This window comes from Rhinopithecus roxellana, chromosome 2, assembly GCF_007565055.1.
Source record: "Rhinopithecus roxellana isolate Shanxi Qingling chromosome 2, ASM756505v1, whole genome shotgun sequence".
NCBI classification, from domain to species: Eukaryota; Metazoa; Chordata; class Mammalia; order Primates; family Cercopithecidae; genus Rhinopithecus; species Rhinopithecus roxellana.
In genome coordinates, this window is record NC_044550.1 from 180,103,680 (window position 1) to 180,127,403 (window position 23,724).

General features: G+C 55.8%; 2 protein-coding genes across 7 annotated transcripts in view; one reads left to right on the forward strand and one right to left on the reverse strand.

Moving 5' to 3' along the window:
- SORCS2 (sortilin related VPS10 domain containing receptor 2) overlaps positions 1 to 23,724 on the forward strand; it is a 550,766-nt gene that overhangs the window by 237,513 nt on the left and 289,529 nt on the right. The window lies entirely within an intron of this gene.
- On the reverse strand, positions 3,050 to 5,800 carry PSAPL1 (prosaposin like 1). Its single transcript, XM_030924986.1, has one exon. It carries the CDS (start codon positions 5,710 to 5,712, stop codon positions 4,147 to 4,149), a length of 1,566 nt encoding a protein of 521 aa, XP_030780846.1. The 5' UTR covers positions 5,713 to 5,800; the 3' UTR covers positions 3,050 to 4,146.

The following is a 23,724-nucleotide window of genomic DNA, read 5'->3' on the forward strand; positions in this document are numbered from 1 at the left end:
GCCCCTGCGGCATGGCTGGAGTTGAGCATGAGCTTTCTAGGTGCCGCTGTATTCCACCGCAGCTCCTCAGAGACGTGGCTGGGGGCTCACAGCAGCTGGACGTCCCTGCAGCCCTGCGCACGCTCAGGGCCTTGGCATCAGCATTTGACTAATTTACCAGGTCCCATCGCCTCTTCCACTCTAAGGGCATTTGGTGAGGAAGACATGAAGAAAACAGCAGCAGGGAGTGGTTACGGTACTCGGGGAAAGTGAGTCTGCCTTACCAGACCTGGAAATCACAGTGTAACTTAAAGATCTGCAAAAATGTAACAGCGAAAACGTATTTTAAGAGACCAACTGGAAAAACAGAAAAGACAGAGGTGTGGTGGAAGGATGTGCCTGGCAAAGACCCTTCGTCTGTGCAGGCACCCAGCAGGCCCCTTCCACAGGGCACCCTCAGTCCTGCGGAGGAACCCGGGGAGGTGGGGTCACCCTGGTTAGGGATGAGGACTCTGGACCAAGGCCACAGAGTGGTGGGATCAGGACTTACACATGGATGCCTTGTGTGTCGCGGGTGTGAGGACAGAGAACACAGGCCCTGAGCCTGCTGCTCCCTCCACTTACTGGCTGTGTGGTCTTGGGACCAAGGCCACAGAGTGGTGGGATCAGGACTTACACATGGATGCCTTGTGTGTCGCGGGTGTGAGGACAGAGAACACAGGCCCTGAGCCTGCTGCTCCCTCCACTTACTGGCTGTGTGGTCTTGGGCAAGTTACTTCTCCAGCTTCATCATCCACCCGCTGAGGAATAGAATAAGAATAGTCTGTCTCACGGTGGCTGTGGGGTGAGGGAGCATGAGTGAAGCCAGCACAGCTCCTGGAGCCATGCCCGGCAGGCTGGCAACCCCTGTCCGGTGCACAGGGGCCACTGTCTTGGGCCCTGTGGTGCATGGCACTCAGGTGTGCTGGGGAAGCTTTTCCAGGCCCGCTTCTCGTTGTAAGGAATAAGATTTAAAGTTCATCCCAGGAGGTGAAAGTGGGGGAGGGAGCGTGGACAGCATGGGCTGTCCCTGATGTACCCCTTCTGGGCTCAGGGCTCACCGTTCCCACATTGAAGGTGGCTGTGCCCACGGACTGCTCTTCCATGCTTTCCAGGAGAGCCCTGAGTTTGTATACATTATTCACCAAAAAAAAAAAAAAAAAAAAAAAGAGAGAGAGAGAGAGAGAACGTCATTGGGTGTATTTGTATCTGGGTTGAAGTTTCTAGCAACACATCACTTCTAAGAAAAGCCCCAAGCCAAAAACAGAAAAACCCCTCCGGACCACCAAACCCTTTTCCCGGCTGCCCCAGCCCCTCTGCACCCTGGTGTGGCTGAGAAAGCACGAGGGGCAGCATCTGTAGGTGTTCTGGGGCATCCCAGGTCTCTGCCTCATGATGGCATCTGGAGAATGCCTGGCATGTGTCTGGCTGAAGGCACGGGTACCTGCCCAGCTCTGGCAGCCCGGCGGGAGCCCTCTCCCTCCTCCCAGGCAGAGACGCTCCTCTGCGCGGCGCAGTCACCGCCTCTGGGAGATCCATGCTCAACATCTGTCTTGATTTCCCATCCTTGTTGGGGTGGGTCTTCCAAACTTCTAGGCCCAGTAGGGCTAGCTGCTCTTCTCCTGGGCTGGCATCTCCTCTCCCACAGCCGGGCAGTTACAGGGCCTTCTCCTGAAAAACCTTTTCCAGTCTGAACGCAGTGGCTATGGAGTCATTTGGATGGACTTCTTAAGCCTCAGTCTCAGTGCTGAATGGCGGTGCTGCCATCAGCACCAGCGGGCCCGTCCCTTGCTCCTCTTGCCTCTCTGCCTTTAGCCCCCAAGGCAGCCACCCGGCACAGACCCTTGCAGAGCACCTCCTGTGTTCTGGGCTTGGTGCCGGGCACAAGGGATGGAGGTGACTGGGACCCTGCCACTTTGGTGGCGGATGAGTGAGTGGAGGGGTCAGAGGGCCCCTGTGGGGCTGGGGCAGGGCCATGCTCATGACCCGGGTGTGCAGCTGGGTCTGTGGGGTCATGGCCAGTGAGCTCGGTTCATCATGGGCAGCCATCTAGTGGGGACGCATTTGGTCAGTGGGTCTGTGGGAGGAGCTGGTACCCGGGCCTGGAGGGTGGGTGGGGAAGAGGGCGTGGAGACAGCTCACCCTGACCACCCGCCGTAGGTAGCTCTGGGGTGGGGGCAGGTGCGCTGAGCTGGGCCACCTGGCAGGTGTAGCACTTGCCCTCTCCCGGCCTCTCCCGGGTGACCTGTTGGGGGATTTCAGGTCATGTCACACACATCCTCCCAACTCACAGCCAAGCCAGAGGAGGGCCTGTGGCTCCATCCTGTCCCAGAGGGTGTGTCCGGCTGGGACACCGACCGGCAGGCAGACCAAGAGTCTCTGGGACTGCTCCTGGAGAGGGCGGGTGGTCTCAGGGGAAGAGGCAGATACTGAGGCCCACACCTTCAGGCCCTCTGTTTTAGAGTCTGGTGCACATCTGCCTTCCCATGGCCCATCCGGTGGCCAGGCATGACCGCCACCCCTAGCTGGCCTCATCTTCTGTGGGACTGCCCAGTGGGCCCAGGCCTGCTTAGCCGACAGGGGCCACTTTTGAGGCACCCAGAATCTCAGGCCAAGTGTGCCTGTGTTCCTGGGGTGGTGGCCCAGGCCTGGGACGTTTACTTAAGAGCTCGGGTGTAGCCTCTTGGAAAACAGTACCCGCTCACATCCTGTCCATCCAGGCCTGGCGTACCTCTTGCTCAAGAGGAGAATTAATCCATGGGCCTCAGGTGAAATGCCAGCTTCCTCCCCCGGGACTCATGTGTGTGGCTCCCAGATGTGTGAGCACCTGCTGTGCGTGGGTGCTGGGCCAGCTGCAAGGACATGGCAGGCTCATGCCCAGGGACTCCCCTGGAGCCACACAGCAGGAGCAGAAACCACAGGAGCACTTGAACCCATCTGGAAGCCCCCAGAGGCTTTCTGCCAGAGAGGGCACCAGGGTGAGGTGGAGGCACCAGGGCGAAGTGGGGGCTGTTGTAGCAGCTCTGGGACCTGCGCCTTCCCTGAGAATAAAAACGCAGCACACAGCATTTGGAGAATGCTTGTGGTTTATACAGCACTTGCACAGCCAGACTCTCCTGGGTGCCCCGCTGGCCCCCTGAGATGGGTTTTCTGGTCCCAGCAGACTCATGAATGCCAGTCACGGGGGGAAGGGGCTCCAGAACATTTCTGTGAATTGTCTCAACATTCTTGTGAGGCAGGTATGATCATCCCCATTCTACAGATTAGAAAACCGAGGCTCAGACAGCTGGCGGGCCATGATCACTGTCTTTGCCCTTGCTGCTTCACACCCCGGTGGTCAACCCAGACTCCTCCGGCTTTTCCTGGAGGCTTTTGCCTGGCATGTTTTGCTCTCCTGATTTTGAGCACACCCCAAGATTTTCCTTCTGCTCATTACCAGAGCAGTGGAGGGTCTGGGGTACAAGGAGAGAGAGGGGCCCTGTGGTGGCTGAGACATGGGGAAGACTGCTCCGAAGCCCAGCAGCCCTTGGAGAATGTGGCCAAAGTCCCAGACCTCCCCCAAGAAAAGTCCAGGGACACGTGTCTCTCACACACACCTTTGGCAGTCATCCCCAGGGACTCCAGGTTGAGAAGCTCTGGCCTGAGCCACCCCCAGCTGTTGACAAGAGGTAACGACCCCACTAGTGACGGGCCCTCCATGCCTCCATCTGCCTCTGCCTTTGCTCACCCCGGCCATGACCCCAACCTGGCTCACAGCTGGACGTCCATCCAGCAGAAGGTAAAGGGGCACCCGAGGCCATGGGCAGGCTCTCATGGAACCACCGGCAACATCACAGCCTTGGAGATGAAGGGGCAGCCTTGGCTGGGTCGAGGAACAGGGCACATGAGTTTGCTCTGGTCCAGTAAAGATGCTTTCGAGGCAGCACAGTTGTTAAAGAGAGAGGCCTTCGGGATCAGGAATACCTGGCTTTGAGCTTCAACTCTGCTCCTTCCCAGCCTTCCTCCTCAGAGCCTCAGTTTTTCATTGGTGAGATGGGGATGGGAAAGCACCCACCTCATGGGGCTCCTGTGGGGTACAGGAACCTCCTGGGGCCTGGCTAGCAGGCTCTGGGTCTCTGGAGGCCACGGTCATGCGTGTTCCCCGGCGTGGAGGGGCGTCTCTTTCCATACGTGCTTCTGGCAGTGTTGCACAGTGTTGCACAACTTGGCGGCCTCCTGGCTTCTGCACCAGAAGCTTGGGCCCAGGGCACACTGGTCAGTGCCCAGCAGTGGGCTCCTGGGCCCATGGCAGGCCCCCACCTTCTTGCACACAGCCACAGGGTCCACCATGTCCTTGAGACTCTCAATGAGCACAGGCTCATACTGGGTGACAAAGTGCTTGCACTGGATCATATAGGGCAGTGGCAGGATGCTGCAGGCACCCTTGAAGCCCATCAGGATGTCTCGCTTGGTGCTCTTGCTCTCCAGGTTGTGGGAGGACACCATGAGCAGCCTCTTGCAACCATTGCAGAAGCTGCCCTGGTTCTCCGTGTCCCACTCTGGGGACGGCACGACTGCATAGGCATCAGGAAGTGCCCGGGACCGCCTCCGGTTGCCACACAGACGGATGAACTTGCACACCTTATCTGGGGTGATTTTGGCCACAAGCTGCACCAAGGAGGGGCTGTAGGTGTCCACCAAGATGATGCACTCCTTCCTGATAGAGGCAGGCATTACCGAGCACACGCGCTCCAGGGCATGGGTGATCATGAGCTCAGAGCTGTTGGACATGAGCCAGTGATCCAGCTTCTGCACCACGCTCATGCACACCTCACAGGACACGCCGGCCTTCATCTGCATCTCACTCTGTTTCCTTGGCAACCCCAGCTCCAGGGAGGGGACCCCGTCCATGGCCACTACTTGAGTCAAGCGGGCAGGTGCCCCTAGCTCCTCACAGAATCCTCCCTTCCTGCAGAGCTCCTGCGCGGGGAGAAGGCTCAGTGCTTGCTCAGCAGGGACAAAAAACTGACGGAGGTAGTTCTTGCAGAGGACAGCCAGGCCAGGCCCCAAGGACTCACACTGCTCCTGGATGTTCAAGTCTGCCAAGGTCAGGTTGGATCGGACAGCCTCCTGGAGTCGGTAGACCTGCCGTACACAGTCTTGGCACAGAGCTCCTTCAGGCACCTGGGGAGGGTGGAACCTAAGGGGCCCATTGGCCATGAATGGAGCCACAGCCTCAGAGGTGTCCCCTTTGGAGAGTGGCCCCAGGGTGGCCAGGTGCCTCTGCAGCGGCTCACAGAGGCTGAGCGCTGTGCACACCTGTGCCGGGGCGCTGTCCGGGTCCCCGTGGAGCATGCTCAGGATGGCTGAACTGTGGGCATCCACCATCCACTTGCATCCGGCTGAAGACTCCTGGCTGGGGAGCCACTCACAGGTCTTCATCACCAGAGCCAGGATGTCAGACTCCGTGGCGCCAGGGTTCAGCCCATTGCCAGCGGCAGCTGCTATGTCCTGGCATAGGTCGCAGGGCGGAGACTTCGCGGTGGGTTTGTTCCATACGGCCCCTTGGCAGTACCCCACGGCCCCGCACCTGGCAGCTGCCTGCAGATCCTGGCACCACACCGTGGAGCCCTTTGCACACTCCTGGGGGCCTGAGGTGGGGCTGGCCATGGTGGCCCCCAGGAGGCTGGGAAGGAGGAGCAGGGCACACAGCATGCTGCCCAGGGACTCTCTGGCTCCAGAGCACCCAGCAGTGGCTGCTGCTATAAACCCAGCTCTCCTGCCTGGCCCCAGAGGAGGTACAGAAGGGCGGCCCCACCTCCTGGCCACTCCCACAGCCTGACTCACACCCTGTGCCTGGGGGTCCCTGGCCTCTTGGCCTTTGCTCTTGCAGTGCCCGGAACACTATCCCTCCTCTCTTTTCCCTTGGATAAGACAAACTCTTACCAGTTTTCTGAGCCTAGCTGATATGTGAATGAAGCTCAGCTCCTAGGAGACCCTCCTGGCTCCTGGGCTGCGTCCCCGCCTCCCCCTGCTGCAGTAGTTCCTGGGGTTCCCTTCCCTGTGGCTCACTGTCCTCTCCTGACTTGTTTGTGTGGCCTGGGTCCTCTCCTGGAATGTGAAGGCTCTCGAGGAGTCTCTGCCCCCATTCTGGGATGTACAGAAAGGGATCCTCTGCTTTCTATTTGCTGAAGATTGAGTGATGCCAATGACTGGCCACCCCCTGGATGCCACTGTTTTCTAATGTGGCCTCAAGGCCATGTGCCCAGCTGGGGTTCTGCCCCTGGCTGTGGCACCCACTGGCTGTGCTGTTCGAGGATTTCGTCTCTTTGAGCTTCAGGTCTTCACCTGTGGAGTGGGAGAGCTGTGGACCTCACTGCCATGCCACAAAAACCACTTGCAAACCCAGGTCCTGAGCCCAGCCGGTGTTTTCATTCTAGAAATGTCAATCAAAGGTTGAGTGTGGGCTGGTCGGTGGTAGGTGTGGATTAAATGTTTGTTGAAGGCACACACACACAAAAGGTGTTTGTTGCATTTCTGTGTCATCTGTTATCTTATCTTTTTCTTCTTCCTTAGTTTTTAAAATAGTTCTTAGGCGAGAGAGTCAGCTGGGTGAGCACGCACAGGCACTTTGTGTCAGGTCCTGTTCATTAAATGGAGAATTCTGGAGTCAGCCTCACCTCTGGCCTAATTGCCACACAGTCAAGGAGTAGGCAGGCCAGAGGTTTGGTGGCAGGGGCTCCCCTGGCCCCCCATGTGGGTGTCCTCAGCTCAGCTTCCTGGGCTTGAGTGCTCCATAGGAACACACTTCCCAGTTATGTGGGTCAGGCAGCCTGGCCTGAAATTGCAGCAGCCACTCATGAGGAATGCAGTAGTGCAGGGTGCTTCCCGCCAGCCCTCCTGCTGGGTGCAGGGGTCAGGAAGAGAAGACGGAAAATAGGATTTACTGAGTTCTTGCAGTGACTTCCAAGGACTCTGGTTGCTGGGGACCAGTGGAGGGGACGGTCTTAGGGAACAGGTGAGTCTGGGTGTGCTTAGCTGCAGGATGGCCGCTGGCCAGCACCTCCAGGTCATACCCCAGGTGGGGCTGGAGACGTACGTGGGTGTCCTTATCTAGACTTGACTCAGCCAAGCGCGTGTTGATGCATTTCTACGGGCTTATGGTGGGCCTGCCATTCTTTCAGTCCATCACCTGACATTTCCAGGGCACCCACTCACATCCCACCAGGACTTTGGGCACCAGGCTGAAGCAGACAGAAGGCCCTGCCCCTTGGCGTGAACACAGCTGCATGCCAGACTTCCTGTGAGTCCCTCCAGACCCAGCCCCCATTGCGCTGCCTTGGTCTCTTGCACTGAGGGGGTGCCACCCAGGAGGCCAGAATGTCCTCCTCATCCTGACATCCCTTGAGCCCAGCACAACACCCCGATAATGAAGGGCTTCTTGGCTCAGCATTGTCTTTGTAAGATTGACCCACGCTGCTGTGTTTATCTGTAGAGCCCACATTCTTGTCTCTGGGTAGAATTCCGCTGGGCAGGTGGAATGCCCCACTGGGTCCTGGGTGTGTATTAATTAGGTCAGTGCACCACTATGGCGGATTTGTCTACTCTACCCTTGATTGGCCTTTGGGCCAGTTCCACTGGGGAGCTAGCAGGAGTAATGCTGCCCCGAACGCTTCTGTGTATGTCTTGGATGCACACGTGTCTTCCCTTCTCTGCTGGGTATTACCGGGGAGTGGCACGGATTGGGCATGCGTAGTGTGTGTGTGCTGAGCAGATACTGCTGGATTGCTTTCCAAAGTGGTTGTGCCCGTTCCCACTCCCCTCAGCAGCATTTGAGGAATTCCGATTGCTCCATGTCTGTTTTGTTTAGGGGAGTGGGGTGTTTTCCAACACCAACGACCGATTCTTACAGACGCCAACTGGGTGCCCTGTAATTCCTTTCAGTTCTGACACCAACTACCCGGAGTTAGCAAAGGCCCCACAGATTAAGGGTTCAGCCCCCACTTTAGAAGCTATAATCACAGGTCCAAGGTTGGCACCTGTACTTCGGATGAAGTGGCTATAAATTGGGGTCCTGCAACCCCCTCCTCGGGTTTGATAGCTCTGTAGGGTGGCTCACAGAATTCAGGAGGCCCTTTGCTTACATTTCTTATTTATCATGAAAGATATGACTCAGGAGGCCATGCACAAGGCAAGGACTAGGGGCCGGGGTACAGGACTGCCACACCCTCTGGGTGTGCCACCCTCCTCACGCCCCCATGTGTTCACCAACCAGGAAGCTCATCAAACCTCACTGTCCAAGAGATTTTCCAGCGTTTAATCTCCAGCAGCCCCCACCCCTTCCCAGAGGCCAGGGGGTGGGGCTGGACATTCCAGTCCTCGAGTGGCTTGGTCTTTCTGGTGACCAGCCCCATCAGAGGCCATCTAGGGACCCCACCCTAGGTCACCTCATTAGCATAAACTCAGGTGTAGTCAGAGGGGGTCGTTATGAATAACAAAATACACTTCTGTCACTCAGCAAATTCCAAGGGTTGGCACTCTGTGCCAGAAAGTGGGGACAAAACCAAACACATTTTTTTTTAATATGGGTTGGGGGGGATGATGCTGGATTACTTAAAGATGGCTGCAAGAACGGTGCAAGGCACTCCCAAGTACCTTTTGCCAGACGCACCTGCCCCACTTGCTTCGAGGTTCTCACTGCTCCTCCCTCCTTTCCTCTCACCTGTCTGTCCACCTATCTAGCCACCTACCTGTCGGTCCACACACGTATATATTTGCACATATTTGTTTGTATAACTTTTGAGTGTAGGTGGAGACATTGTATCTCTTTACCCCAGTTACTTTGGTGCCTATTTCCTAAGGACCAGGACATTCTCTCATAACCAGGGTGCATTTATGAAAATAAAGAACTGTAGTGTGGATACAATACTAGAATTTAACCCACAGTGCAGTTCAGCTTTACCAGCAGCCCTAGTGCTGCACCATGTGGCACTGATTTCCCAGGTCTAGCCCCAGTCCAGCCACCCTGGTCATGGTGCCTCAGTGGCCTTCCATTGAGAGCTGATGGCAACTTTGTTTTCTTTTGTAGCACTGGGGAACCAGCTGGTTATTTTGTACAGTGTCCCTCCCTGCCAGTCTGGCTGGGCTTTCCTCATGACCAGACCCAGGTCATGCCATTGTATGGGGAGGCATTGTTGATTTATCAATATGCATGATCTTTGATCACTTGGAGAAGATATACCAGTTTCCTTCTCTGTAAAGTTATTTCCTGCTTGTAATTAATAAGCGACATTTAGAAAGGCATCTTGAAAATATGTAATGATCTTATTCCTCATGAAATGTTTATGCATGTATTTGAACACCTGCCTATCATTTTCTAGCCCTGTCTTCCTTCTATATTAATTAGTTTGTATTCTTTTGTGAATAAAAAAGCTTTATCTCCCCTTCCTCTCTCCTTCCTTCTGTTCCCTTCTCCTCCCTCCCTCCCTGCCTCTCTTTTTCCTTCCTTCCTCTTTCCTTTTTTCTTTTTTAAAAGACTCAGAATTATTTTTTACTTTCTTATTTTTTTTTAGTTTATTTAGTAGACTATAACCCAACACACCTGTCCCACTTGCTTCGAGGTTCTCACCACCCCTCCCTCCTTTCCTCTCACCTGTCCACCTACCTAGCCACCTACCCAACTGTTCCTACACATGTATATATTTGCACATACTTTTTTCATATCATTCATTGCTTTTGATGCCAAAATTGTCCCAGATGTGATCTATGGGAGTCCCCTCAGGCATCATTCTTTGGCACTTCTGTACTTTCTGACACAAGACATATTCCAGACTCATCTTTTGCATTCCTTGAACCAGCCCTGGAATCAGCCTGTTCTCCAGGGATCATGGTGTTTAGAAACCAATATCTGGATATGAAATGTGCTCATTGCTCCTGTGCTGTCATGCCTTTTAGGCCCTCTGAGTGAAAACCTTACCTCTTCCTGACATGGGGTGAAAGAGGAAGGAGGGAGGGACGGTGTGCACAGGGAGAAATATAGAAACATGCACAGACATAGAAACAATATATATATACACACACACGCGCGCACACACACGTGTGTGTGTAACATATTCATCCATCCATCTTCACAAGACTACGAGTTCACACTGATACTTCCAACACTCAGGGCGGTGTAACTCCCCTGCCCAACAGTGAGAGGCTTGGCTCCCATGATCTTTAACCTATTTACCCCTTACTGAACCCTAGAATATAACCAAGCCATTTTAGAAACACGACTGTAAAATGCAAACCCTGCTAACTAGAGCTCTTTCTTGCTACACATTTCTCTTTATTCTGTTGAGATAAATTTCACATACAGCTAAATGCACACATCTTCACACACCTGCAGAACGCACACTCCTGTCAAGGGGCAGAATGGTCCCGCATGCTCCTTCCCAGTTACTCGTCAATGAGAGCAAACACTTTTCTTCCACAGATTAATTTTGCTTGTTCTTGAACCTCGTATTGGTGGAGTTGAGCAGGAGGGAAAGGTTGTCCTCTGTGCCTGCCTCTTTCGCTTGATGTTATGAGATCCAGGCATGTTGTTCCCATGACTGTAGGCTGTTCCTTCACCTTGCTGGGCAGTGCTTCATTGTGTGGCTTCCCCACACTCTGTTTATCCACCCCGAGCTGGCGTGGGGTGGTTTCCAGTTTGGGGTTATTCAAACATGGCTGCTCCGAACAACTTGGTGACGTCGGATGGTGTGCAGAATGTTTCTGTAGGGTGTGCACCTGTGCGGGCAGGTGGGTGTGTGCTGAGCAGATTCCCCAGGACTTCTCCAAAGTGGCCACACCAGCTGCTGTCACCCACTCGTGTTGCTGGTGCTGGTTGCTGCATGTGGCTCTGATTTCACCCCTTCAGAAAATGCAGAGAATGGTATCACAGACATTCATCATTCACCCACACTCTAACAAATTCTACCATTGGCTGTATTTTTTTTTTGTAAACCCCATTTGTTTCAAAAACCTACATGCAAGGTATTCGCATTTTCTCCCCAAGTAAAGATGAGCCTTGCTGCAATGGAGTTAGGGAGGGTGGGAGGAGGCCGCCTTGTGGGTAAGACCCTGACCTGGAGCCTGGGGCCAGGAAGGAGGGAACAAAGAAGGGGGCTCCCTCCCCAAATAAGTGTTCTGAGGGGACAGAACCTGCTTGCAGCTTGCTTCATGGAGAGGCATCTTTCAGAGAGAATAAGGGAGGCTTTGATGCTGACCAAGGGAGAGCGTGAATGGGAACAACATGCTTACCTCCAATTTCTGAGGCTTTGGCCCTTTCACCCCCATTTCACCATTGGCCCTTGTGGTCCTGCCGTGCAGAAGGGAAGGGTTACCCTGTGTACACAGTGCCATGTGCTACTGTTCCTCTCTCTGAATGAGGAGGTGCAGGGTAATGGAGTTGCCTCCTTTTCCCGAAGCCCAGTGAGGCTTACCCAGCCTGCTGTGGAACTTGGGACCCAGATAGCGCCACCTTCCCTGCCCTCCATCCCCTCTACCTGGTCACCAGCTGCTGTCACTTGCTCCCTGCCCACTCCCATGCTTCCTCTCCTCCCCTCTGCCCTTCCCAAGTCTCCTGGGTGACCCTGTTGTCCCTCTCTGGGGCCCAGCTTCATTGCCCGGCCACGTGGGGCCTCGAAGGTGGGAATCACGGGTCATTTCACAAACATTTTCCAAGCTCTGCTGTGAGCTGCGGGGTGGGGGCTGCTGGGCTCTAGGGGCTCAATGGGGATGAAGATAGATGAGGAGTGGCTCTTTGGGGTGGGGAGACAGACCATGAACCAGTGAACACGAGGTGACCACTCAAATGGCAGGCAGAAGGGAGTTCCATGGGGTGAGACCATGGGGGAAGGTGGAGATTTGGGGAGAGGTGGCGCTATTGGTCCCTGGGAAGCAGGTGTGAGCTCAGCACAGGGATTAAGTGGGTACCCAGGGGAAAGCACCCCAGGAGGGGGACAAGGCCCCAATGTGGGCATGAGCTGCTAATTAGTAGCAGGGATGTGGCACGGGGTGGATGTAGGTGGAGGGGAGGGTCGGAGGGCAGGTGAAGAGTGAGGCTGGACGGAGTTGTTGGCTGCTTCTGGGAAGGTGGAGGTGACATTTCCCAAATACCGCCTTTGAAAGCTGGAAAGAGTCACACCCCAGGTGAGGGGCAGCCTGAGGCCAGGGTCGGGGCTGCTTCCAGGTGAGCACCAGTTGTGGGAAAGGCACTGCACACAGAGGCCTGCTCCTGCCTGGCAGAGCTGGGCAGCAAGTGGGGGCAGCCTGACGAGCTGGGTGAGGGTGGCTGGAGGCTGAGTGGGAGGCCCTGACTCATGCAGGGGAGGTGCAGGCTGGCAGGAGAGGGAAGCGCCCTTGCCACAGCCCCTTCCCAGTCAGAGATTTGAGAAGCCAGGGAAGGGTAGAGCCTGGGAGCTGCCCAGCCCAGATCACCATCCACCCCCTGCCCCAGCCCAGATCACCCTCCACCTCCTCCCCCAGCCCAGATCACCCTCCACCTCCTCCCCCAGCCCAGATCACCCTCCACCTCCTCCCCCAGCCCAGATCACCCTCCACCTCCTCCCCAAGCCCAGGTCACCCTCTACCTCCTCCCCCAGCCCAGGTCACCATCTACCTCCTCCCCCAGCCCAGATCACCCTCCACCTCCTCCCCAAGCCCAGGTCACCCTTCACCTCCTCCCCCAGCCCAGGTCGCCATCTACCTCCTCCCCTAGCCCAGATCACCCTCCACCTCCTCCCCCAGCCCAGATCACCCTCCACCTCCTCCCCCAGCCCAGATCACCCTCCACCTCCTCCCCCAGCCCAGATCACCCTCTACCTCCTCCCCCAGCCCAGATCACCCTCTACCTCCTCCCCCAGCCCAGATCACCCTCCACCTCCTCCCCAAGCCCAGGTCACCCTTCACCTCCTCCCCCAGCCCAGGTCGCCATCTACCTCCTCCCCCAGCCCAGATCACCATCCACCCCCTCCCCCAAACCCAAATCATCCTCCACTTCCTGCCCCAGCCCAAATCACCCTGCACTCGCTCCCCCAGCCCAGCTTGCCATCCACCTCCTCCTTCAGGTCCTCTCCTCTCAAGCAGGGACCCAGTGACTCCTGAAGGGAGGGAAAAGTGGTGCTTGAAAGAGTTAGGGGCTGCTGGGGGCTCTGGCCCTTTCACAGGTGAGTGCTGTGGTGAGGAGGACGAGGACCCTCTCACTCCTCCTGGGGCCTCTCCTGCTCCCCGCTGACCTGATACCCCTACCTGGGACAGCCCCACTGCAGAGGTCAACTCTGAGGCCGTGGTTTCGCCCCTGTTTCATGATATCAACAAAGCAGAGAGCAGCACCTACAGCCCAGCCCCAGCATGTGGCCTTTAGCGGGTGTCCTGGAACTCCTCTGAACAGTATGGAGCTTTCTCAGGCCGACAAAGCAATGTACATAGACGGGGTGGCTGGAAACAACAGGAACTCCTTTCGCAGTTCTGGGAGTCTGATGTCTGAAATCAGGGTGTCGGCAGGGCCGTGCTCCCTCCGAAGGCTGCGGGGAGGCTCTGTCAGGGGCCAGCGATCCCCGCCGGGCCCAGGTTTGCAGCTGCATTGCTCTAGCCTCTGCCTCCGTTGTGGCTTTCTTCTCTGTGTCTCTGTGTCCAGATTTCCTTCTTCCTATGAGAATACCAGTCATTGGATTTAGGGGCCACCCGAATTGAATATGACCTCATCTCAACTAATTACATCTGCAAAAACCCTAGCTCCAAACTAGGTCAGATCACAGGTAGCAGGGTTAGGACTTGAATGTATCTTTTTTTGGGAGGAAGAAGGCACAATTCAACCCACAACTGATGGGTTCTGGGCACTGGTGACCTTGACTTTAAACTCGACTGTGGTTCAGATCCAGCCTTGGCCCTGAGAAGTCTGGAGCAAGGAGGCCCCCTGTGGTGCAGTGTCTGGGGTTAGGGCAGGCACCCGAGTGTTTGTGGAACACCTAGCACTCACAGTCTCTGGCTGCTGCCTCTAAAGTCCTTCTGAGCACATGGCCACCATTGGAACCTCAACTCCTTGAGACCACACAGGCCTGAGACACAGGGAGCTTTGGGAGCCAGAACCCTGTTTCCTTAGTCCCTACAACCTGAAACTTTGAGAGGCACTGAAACTTCCAGCCACAGTGGCCCCAACTTCAGGCACTTAGAAGCTCTGTCATAAAGCTTAGCCTTGTTATAAGGTGCAGAGACCCAGGGTCTGTGGCATAAGGACCGGAGACCATAGAAACTTAGGTGTTGAGACTCAGGACTTTGGGGCCTTGAGGTCACACCTCCAGAGCCAGAGACCTTCTTTCAGGAGTCTCAGCACCTTGGTGTTAGAGAGACAAGTACAGAATGCTGGACTGGCCGAGCATCTCCCATGCGCCAGCACCTTGGGCAGCCTAGCTTCCTCACTCCTGAGTCTGTGACTCAGGAAGGCCCGCAGGTGGGTTCCCACAGGGGTCCTCCCCAGTGCGGGCATGCCAGCCTCCACCTCCCTGGCCCGACTGTGGCTGCTGGCCCATCTTAACACAACAGGCCCCACACGCCCACCTGCCCCCAGAAGCTCCTTGAGTGAGCTGGGAGTGCCTCCCCCACAGGTAAAGGGGTTGTCTCACCCCCAAAGGTGAAGGCTGAGGGCTGGTGAAGTGTGCAGAATCCCTCTTTCCCTATTAGAAGATGGGACTAAGCAGACCCTCAAAGCAAACACTTGTACACTTGTACCATGTTTATTGGTCTTTATTTTCATACATGTATTCAGCAATTATTTACTAAGAGCCTTCTATGTGCTGAGTGCTATTCTAGGTGCTGGGAGTATTTGAGTTAACAAAACAGACAGAAACCCTGCACTCCTGGAACTTCTATTCTAGCGGAGGAAGCAGAAATTAAACAACACATATCATAAGTGTTACAATACGGAGGAAAGTGGTGAGTGAGGTGGAGACATTGTATAGGTTATAAGGGGACTGGAAACAGGAGCGTGTGTGTTCAGGGAAGGCCTCTGTGACTCAACAAAACATCTGAGTGTAAACTTGGAGGAGCTGTGAGAGAGACAGGTCAGTGTCTGTGCACCAAGCAGTGAGGCCAGCCTGTGCAAAGGTCCTGTGGCAGGTGGGTGCAGGAAGAACAGAGGCCAGGACACTCAAGCGGAGTGATGAGGGCAGGAGCAGAAGGCACCACGGTCACAGCGATCCTGTAAGTGGAGTCTGGCTCTTCCTCTGAGGGCAGTGGGGAGCCAGAGCAGGGTTTTGAGCAGAGAGCTGACATGATCCCATGATACTTCTAAAAGCACCATGTTGGGCTTAAGTACAGGGGCCATGCCTCCTTCGAGCCCCTGTTCCTGGCATATAAGGGGTGCACCCTAGCGTTAGTGCCAGCTGTGCCAGGTATCCCTTAGCGGCGGCCACCAGGATCTGGGGCCAGGGTGGAAGCAGGGAGCATGCCGAAGAGGAGTCGGAGGCGACTGTGGTGATCTGGAGGAGAAGCCACGGGGTCTCGGGTGGCGACAGTAGGTGACAGGCTGCAGATTCAGCATCTGCTTGAAGTTAGAGCCAGTCAACAGGATTTGCTGATGGTTTGAATGTGGCATGTGTGAGAAAGAGAAGAGTCAGGGACACACCAAACGTTTGGCCTGGGCCACTCAGACAATGAACCAGAGGAGGGGACCCAGGCAGACAGACCTGCTGGGCTGTGGTTGCAACACCCAGGTGGCCTGGTCCAGGGTGGGGAGCAGAGGGAGGGTGGGGAGGGATACAGGACTGGGCCACTGCTGTGGGCGGTGAGAGGGAGGAGTCAGGGGAGGCCCAGACTTGCGAGATGGGCTGGCTGTCTCTTCTCCCAGAGGTCAGGACTGGGTTGCGGGAGGCAGATGGGGACCTCAGCGCCAACATGGTGAGGGCGAGAGTTTGTGGGACATGCCTGCAGAGGTGCCCTTCAACAGATACTTGGGACTTGGCAGTAAGGACCAGACCCAAGGAGAAAGTACAGAAATCACAGGCTCTGGCTGGTGTTTGAGGTGCTGAAGCTGGGGACATCCAGGGGGAGAGTGGGGGGAGAGGAGCCAGGGTTGATGGTGGAGAGCCAGGTCTGGAGGGGCTGCTGGATTCACAGCCTAAGATGTGGGAGGGCATCGTTGGAAGAGCATATGGCCTCCTGCCAGGGAGGAATTTGGGTGCTTTTGAGTCACAACTGCCCTCCATGAGTGGAAGAAGGTCTGGGGCGCAGCAGCAGGTCCTGTGGTTGGAGCGGGACGGAGGGAAGCACCAGGGCTGGACTCATCGGCTTCTGTTCAGGAGCTGGGCACTGAAGGCAGAACACGGTGGGATGGAGGCCAGAATGGGGGCTGCAGGGAGGCCAGAGGAGGTGGCAAGGGCCTAAACGCTTCTCTAAGCTGCACTGCTCAGGATGTTGTGGCCCTGGGCCAGTCACTCACCTGCCAGGCTGCCCTTTTGTCAGGGTTGTGGCAGACCCAACCCTCCTGGGTTGCTGGGGGCTGGATACATCGGGAAGTGCAGGACTCCAGAGGGGCCCAGGGATGGCCAGCTGCTTTTCCTGGTCAGAGCTGTCATCCCTGGGGTCACAGGCAGCACCTCCATTGGCCCTGAGAGTAGAGGGACGGGGGACAGGTGCCCACCTACCCAGACCCACCCCTCACATGTGCACAGTTCCTCAGGCCAGAGCCAAATGCCTTGAAGCTGCTTTCTTTCCTTTTTCTTTTCTTTCTTTTTTCCTCCCTTCTCTCCTTCTTTCATTCCTTTCCTTTCATTTCTTCCCCCCTCCTTCCTTCCTCCCTGTCTTCCCTTTTCCCTTCCCTTTTGGCTGAGCTTAAAGCCAGTGAAAGAGGTCAGACTGGGGGTTGGAGGGATGGGGATAAAGGAAGGCGGTGGGAAGGGGAGGGGAGGGAAGAAAAGAACCTTATTTCCCAGCAGAGCTGAGCATCAGGAAGCCTCTGATGTCGCACAGTGAGTCGGAGGGACACAAGCACTGGGCCCCATGCCCCGCCCACCCCAGGAACTGTGGGTGGCTTTCAGCACCGCCCCTGCCCCCCCCAACCATGGCTCCTCGCAGTGGCCTCCGAAGCATCAGGGGCTGCAGGTGGCTTCACTGGGGATTAGGGCTTCAATATATGAATTTTAGGGGACACAATTCTACCCATAGGGTCATCAGTATTTGTGAGTATTGGGGTACCTGCTGGGGTACTGTAGGATTGTCCAATCAGCTCAGATGCCTGGGATGCTGCTGAGGGGTCGCCCCTGCAGTTGGTCTTTCCTGAGCCCTCGGGAGGGACTGAGCCTGCTCCTCTGGCCCCAGCATGACCCTGAGCAGCCTTGTTGAGGTGATGATCGCTGGGATCCAGGCTTGGAGTTGGGGCTTGAGCACAGGGGCCATGCCTCCTTTGAGCCCCTGTTCCTGGCCTATAAGGGGTGCACCCTAGCGTTAGTGCCAGCTGTGCCAGGTATCCCTTAGCAGCGGCCACCAGGGGCGATTGTACATGCAGTGTCATGGGGAAACCCCGGGACATGGAGATAGGACCTGTGTCCTACCTGGGGAAACCACCAAGCCACTGTGCATGTCAAGTCTGCAGGGTTAGCCGCATTTCCCATTGCAGAAACTGAGGCTCACCCTAGGTCATGGCAGCCTGCTGCAGGACTAAGGTTTCCCTCACCTTCAGCCGGGCTGTCTCTGAGCCTGGCTCACCTTCTCACCCCACTGAGCTGAGATACATCTGGGGCTGGCTCTCCCGGCACAGTGGAGCTCGGAGAAGCCATGTCACCTTTCCTGACAAGTACTTTTCTTATAGAAGTGGGTCCCAAAAGGACCCCGTGTGCTCAGTTCTGGGGGCTGGAAGTCCTAGATCAAGGTATGGGCAGGGTTGGTTCCTTCTGAGGCCGTGAAAGTGGCTGCATCCTCCTTGTAACTCCCTGCAAGGAGGTTACTGGGTTGCTGAGGGGAAGGGTGGTTAGGCCCGGGCGACTGAGAGTGGAGCGTGTCATCCTGGGCATCCCCTGCCTGAGTGAGCTGACTTCTGCCTCCATGCCTTGCCTTGTGTGTAAAGAAAGGATCCTACTAGCACCTGACAAGAGTTAAAAGTTAGAACATCTGGCTAAGTCCCTTGCACCTGGTAAACCCTCAATATAGTGTCCATTTTACAGATGGGAACACTGAGGCTTAGGGAAGTTCAGAGCCAGGGTTGACCTGAATTTACATGTCCAATGAAGCCAGTATGTGCACACGGATCATTGTAGAGCCATGATTTCTATTTGGACTTTACTCCCATTCTGGAAAGGGTTCTGTTTTGCAGGGGGAGATAGACACGCAGCTCACAAATAAGTCCATCCACGCACTGGGACTGTGGACCTCAAAATTTGGCTGTCAGAGCACGGGGGTCCTCCAGGCTTAGCAGCCGCAGGGACAGGCTTGGGGCAGGACCCCGAGGAGGCTCCTGTTCTTGGAAGATGGAGCCTGGCGTTTCGAAACTGGAATTACGAAACAAACTACGACCCAGGATGGAAGGGAGCCTGCGCACCCCAGGATGGAAGGGAGCCTGCGCACCCCAGGATGGAAGGGAGCCTGCGCACCCCAGGATGGAACGGAGCCTGCGCACCCCAGGATGGAACGGAGCCTGCGCACCCCAGGATGGAACGGAGCCTGCGCACCCCGGGATGTCCCAGAGATGGGAGCCTTCTGCATGTGCGTCTCGGGCTGTTGAGAGAAGTGAAGGACTGCAGATACAGCAGAGGCGTTTCTCCCCTTCCTCCGCCCCGCAGACGTGACCTCCACGCCTAGGCTGATGCTCCCCGTCCACACCTGCTCGGTTTCGCCACATCTGCCGCTGTGTCGCTGGCCTCGAATGTATGTGAGCGGCTCACGCTGGGGGCCGGCGGAGGCTTGCTCTTCTTCACTCTGTTATGTCCAGAAAACGCATCCCTGTATGTAGGGGAGAGTCCACTGTGGGAAGAACCAGCAGTGTGGCTACTTTCTTTCTGAGGCACATTGTGTTTTGTGCCCCCCACTGTCCTGCTGCTTAGGGCCCTGTGGCGTGCAAGCAAGCGGGGAGAGTGGCAGGGGTGTGGTGCCTGGAGGTGGAAATGTGGCACGGGGCAAGGGGCATCTTCCGCGTCACTCAGTGTGGCCAAAGCGTGCTCAGAACCCTGCGCCAGCCAGGCACAGAGAGGAATGCTGGACTCTAGGTTCCTGTAGTCCAAAGAAGGGTTTTGCCTGTCTTCCTCCCTTCCTTCCTCTTCACTCCCTCCCTCCTTCATTTCTTCTCTTCTCCCCTCCCTCCTCTCCTTCCCTCCCTCCCTTCCTTCCTCCTTCCATGTCTCCTTTCCTTTCCATCTGCTTTCCTTTCCATCTCCCTCCCTCCCTCCCTCCCTTTCTCTCGCCTCCCTCCCTTCCTTCCTCTCCTTTCCCTCTCTTCCTCCCTCCATTGCTTCCTTCCTCTATCCCTCCCTCCCTCTCTCCCTCTCTCTCTCTCCCTCCCTTCCTTTCTTCCTTCTTTCTTGCCTGCCTTCCTGACTTCCTCCATCCCTGCCTTCTTCCCTCCCTTCCTTTCTCCCCTTTCCGTTCTCTCCCTGCCTTCCTCTCCCCTCCCTTCGTCCTCCCTCCCTTCCTTACTTCCTCACCCCTCCTTCCCTCCTTTCCTTTCTCTCCCCTTCATCCCTCCCTCCCTTCCTCTCTTTTTCCTCTCTCCCTCCCTTCCTCTCTTTTCCCTCCCTCCCTCCCTCCCTTCCTCCCTCCTTTCCTCCCTTTCTTCCTTCTCTCTTCCTTCCTTCTTCCCTCCCTTTCTTCCTTCCTTTTTCTCCCCTCCCTCCCTCCCAGCACCTTCACAATAGCCTAGGATGGAACGTACAGACTGACCAGGAAACTAACCCTTGCTTTTCTTCCTACCTATGGGTGAACTTGGGCAAGTTACCATGTGACATTGTGCTTTGGTCTCCCTGCCTGTGGGATGGGGATGACACTTCCTGCCTGACGGGGCTTCTGTGACCCAGCACCAGGTGCAGGATGCACCTGGCACTTGGTAGATGCTGGGGGCTGCCATGCATTTGTTCATGGAGTCACGTGGGGTGGGCTTGGCTCTGTGCAGGGTCCTCTGGAGCCCCCATACCCTCCTCTTCCACGTTGGCCCTGGAGGGAAGCAGCTTCTCAGAAGACAGGGTCTGTGCTGTCTCCAGCCGTCTTTGGCCTGGAAAATCGCTCCAGTGTTCCCGAAACCCAGCCAGACATTCCTCCACACCCAGGGTCCCCAGGAGCCGCCCCTCCCTCCCAGAGAGGTTCATGAGGAAGGTACCTGGGGCTGGTGGGAGGGGTGGGAGCTGGAGAGACATCTGGAAATTCTCGATCCTTGAAATTAGTTAAACAAATAACGTTTGCTCTCCTGCTTACCCTCCAACAATCTGAAGAATGGGGCCCCTGGGATGCGTGGGGCTGTGCATTTTCCTGTGTCTGGTCGGGGTTTCTCCAGAAAGGAGGGTCCCAGGATGGATATGGGCAAGGCCCGTGGTGTCTTCAGGACCTGGGCTCTGCAGACTGCTTGTGGCCTCAGGCAGGCACCCCCCAGTGCCTTGGCCTATGTTCTCATCTGTTCCTGGAGTACTTGCTGGGAGGGTATTTAAGGACCCCCTGTCTGTGACTCATGAGCTCTGCCTGGTGGTGCCGGGCTCTCTGGAGTGACACGGTGTGTGACCCTCTAGGCTGCAGGAGGAATTAAAGGAGCCAGGGAAATCATCACTTGGCTGCCAGGCTGGAGGGGGCAGCTGCAACCCCCACACCTGCTCCCCAGCCCTTTCTTGGGTCCCCCAGTCCCCCCAGAAGTTGTCAGCCATCACGGTTGAGTCTCAGGCAAGGCCCCATCATCTTTATGTCTGCTCAGCAGCCTCTGGGTAACTGCGAGCCACATGCCAAGACCCTCACTCCAGGTGAGGCTCCCAACCTCGCCCCGCAGGACTCACCACGGCTGTAGGTACTCTGTGTAAGGATGCATCCATGCCTGTCTCTCACACACATATGTTACCCAGCTGTCCAGGGCTCTCCTGCCCTGAGCTCCAGCACCTGGATGAGGCCTGGCACATGGGAGGTGTCCATCCGCAGCAGACTGAATGAATCTGAGTGAGTGAATGAGGGAGTGCATGAATGAGTGACTGAATGAATGAGTGAGAGAGCGAGTGAGTAAATGAGAGAGTGAATGGGGGAATGAGTGAATGAGGGAATGAATGAGTGAGGGAATGAGTGAATGAGGGAATGAGTGAGGGAATGAGTGAGTGAGTGAAGGAATGAGGAATGAGTGAATGAGTGAATGAGTGGATGGGAGAGAGTGAATGCATGAGTGACTGGGTGAATGAGTGAGGGAGTGAATGAATGAGGAAGTGAGGGAATGATTGAGTGAATAAATGAATGGATGGGAGAGTGAGTGAATGCATGAGTGACTGAGTGAGTGAATGAGTGAGGGGGTGAATGAGTGAATGAAGGAATGAGGGAATGAGTGAGTGAATGAGGGAATGAGGGAATGAGTGAGTGAATGAATGAGTGAATGAATGAGTGAATGAGTGAGGGGGTGAATGAGTGAATGAAGGAATGAGGGAATGAGTGAGTGAATGAGGGAATGAGGGAATGAGTGAGTGAATGAATGAGTGAATGAATGAGTGAGTGAATGAGTGAATGAATGAGTGAGTGAATGAGTGAATGAAGGAATAAGGGAATGAGTGAGTGAGTGAATGCGGGAATGAGTGAGTGAGTGAGGGAATGAGTGAGTGAGTGAGTGAATAAGTGAGTGAATGAGTGAATGGATGGGAGAGAGTGAGTGAATGCATGAGTGACTGAGTAGGTGAATGAGTGAGGGAGTGAATGAATGAAGAAGTAAGGGAATGAGTGAGGGAGTGAATGAATGAGTGAATGAATGAGGAAGTAAGGGAATGAGTGAGTGAGGGAGTGAAAGAATGAGTGAATCAGGAAGCAATGAGTGAATGAATGAATGCATGATAGAGTGAGTGAATGAATGAATGAGTAAATAAGTAAGTGAATGAATGAAGTAGCCTGGGGCCTGGGCCTGGGTCTTTAGCAGCAGCAGCAGTGGGGCCTGGTCTCTGGGAGGCCCTGCTACACCCCAGCTGGGAGTCCTAAGGCCAGGCCACTGCCATCCTTGGGCCTCAGTTTCCCATCAAGGGATGGGAAAATGATTTCCAGATTCCACCCTCTCAACAGCTGACAGACATCCATGGGGCACACCTCTGTGTCAGCCCAGTGCTGGCTGCTGGGAATACCCAGCTCTCAGACCTGTCCCCGCTCCTGAAGAGTGCACAGTGGTGACATGGGGGACCAGCCTTCCACACACCCGACACGCCCCCACTGGGCCATGCACGTGCTGTGGGCACACAGGGCAGGGCAAGCCTGAGGGGCATGTAGTCTGCCCATGGGCACAGGTGGGGTTCAGACCCTCAACTGCCACCATAGGGAGTCTGGGCTTCGCCGCTGGGGTGCTGGGGGGGCTACAGAAGTGTTCAGAGTGGGAGCGTGCCAGGCTGGTTTTGTGAGTCCCAGACCCCACTGGTCCAGGATTGCAGAGGAGTGAGGGGCAGACTGAGGCAGGGAGCTCAGAGAGCATGCTGAAGCCCCTCCAGGCTTCTCAGGGCCAAGGCTGGATCTGAACACTCCCCGACACCTGGAAGGCAGCACCTTCCTCCTCCCGGGACAGGAGCGAGATCCCCTGAAGTGCTTGTGCAAATGCACATTTGGCCAAGGCAGGAAGCATCCTTCACAGTGTGACCCAGGCCCTATTCCGTGCCTTCTCTCCCCAGCTGCCCGGCTCCTCCTGCTCTGCACAGCCCTCCCCTCACCACCATGAATTTTCCTCCTTGTGCCATACACCCGACACCACTGACCCTCAGCTCCTGCTCTGCCTTCCATCTGGAAGGCTCTTTTCTTTTTTTTTTTTGAGATGGAGTCTTGCTCTGTCACCCAGGCTGGAGTGCAGTGGCGCGATCTTGGCTCATTGTAACCTCTGCCTCCCAGGTTCAAGCAATTCGCCTGCCTCAGCTTCCCGAGTAGCTGGGATTATAGGCATATGCCACCATGCCTGGCTAGTTTTTGTATTTTTTAGTAGAGATGGGGTTTCACCACATTGGCCAGGCTGGTCTCTAACTCCTGACCTCAGGTGATTTGCCCGCCTCGGCTTCCCAAAGTGCTGGGATTCCAGGTGTGAGTCACTCTGCCCGGCCTGGAAGGTTCTTCTGTTCCCCCTCTTCTCTGCTGACCAATGTCTGTGATGCTTTTCTGCTTTCAGCCGAAACACACATCGCCCCCAACTGCGTGCAGTTTTCCGGGCGCCCTGCCCCAACCTTCTGCAAGCTATGTGCTCACCTGCTGACTCATGGACCAGAGGACCTGGACCCCTGAGGACATGGGCAATGTCCCGGCCTCTCTCTAGCCCCATGCCCAGCAACTGGCTTACCGCTCTGTGCTTCAGTTTCTGCCTCTGTAAAACGTGTTGGTAGCAGGACTCAGCTCCTAGGATTGCCAGAAGGATGAGGCGAGCAGCGCCCAGCAGAGTGTAAGAACTTGGATACGTTAGTGTCAGGCTCCGTGTTGGAGTCAGGCACCACGATGGGTTCATGCTCCATGTTGGGATCATGTGCTGTGTTGGGTTCATGCTCCGTGTTGGGGTCAGGTGCTGTGTTGGGTTCATGCTCCGTGTTGGGG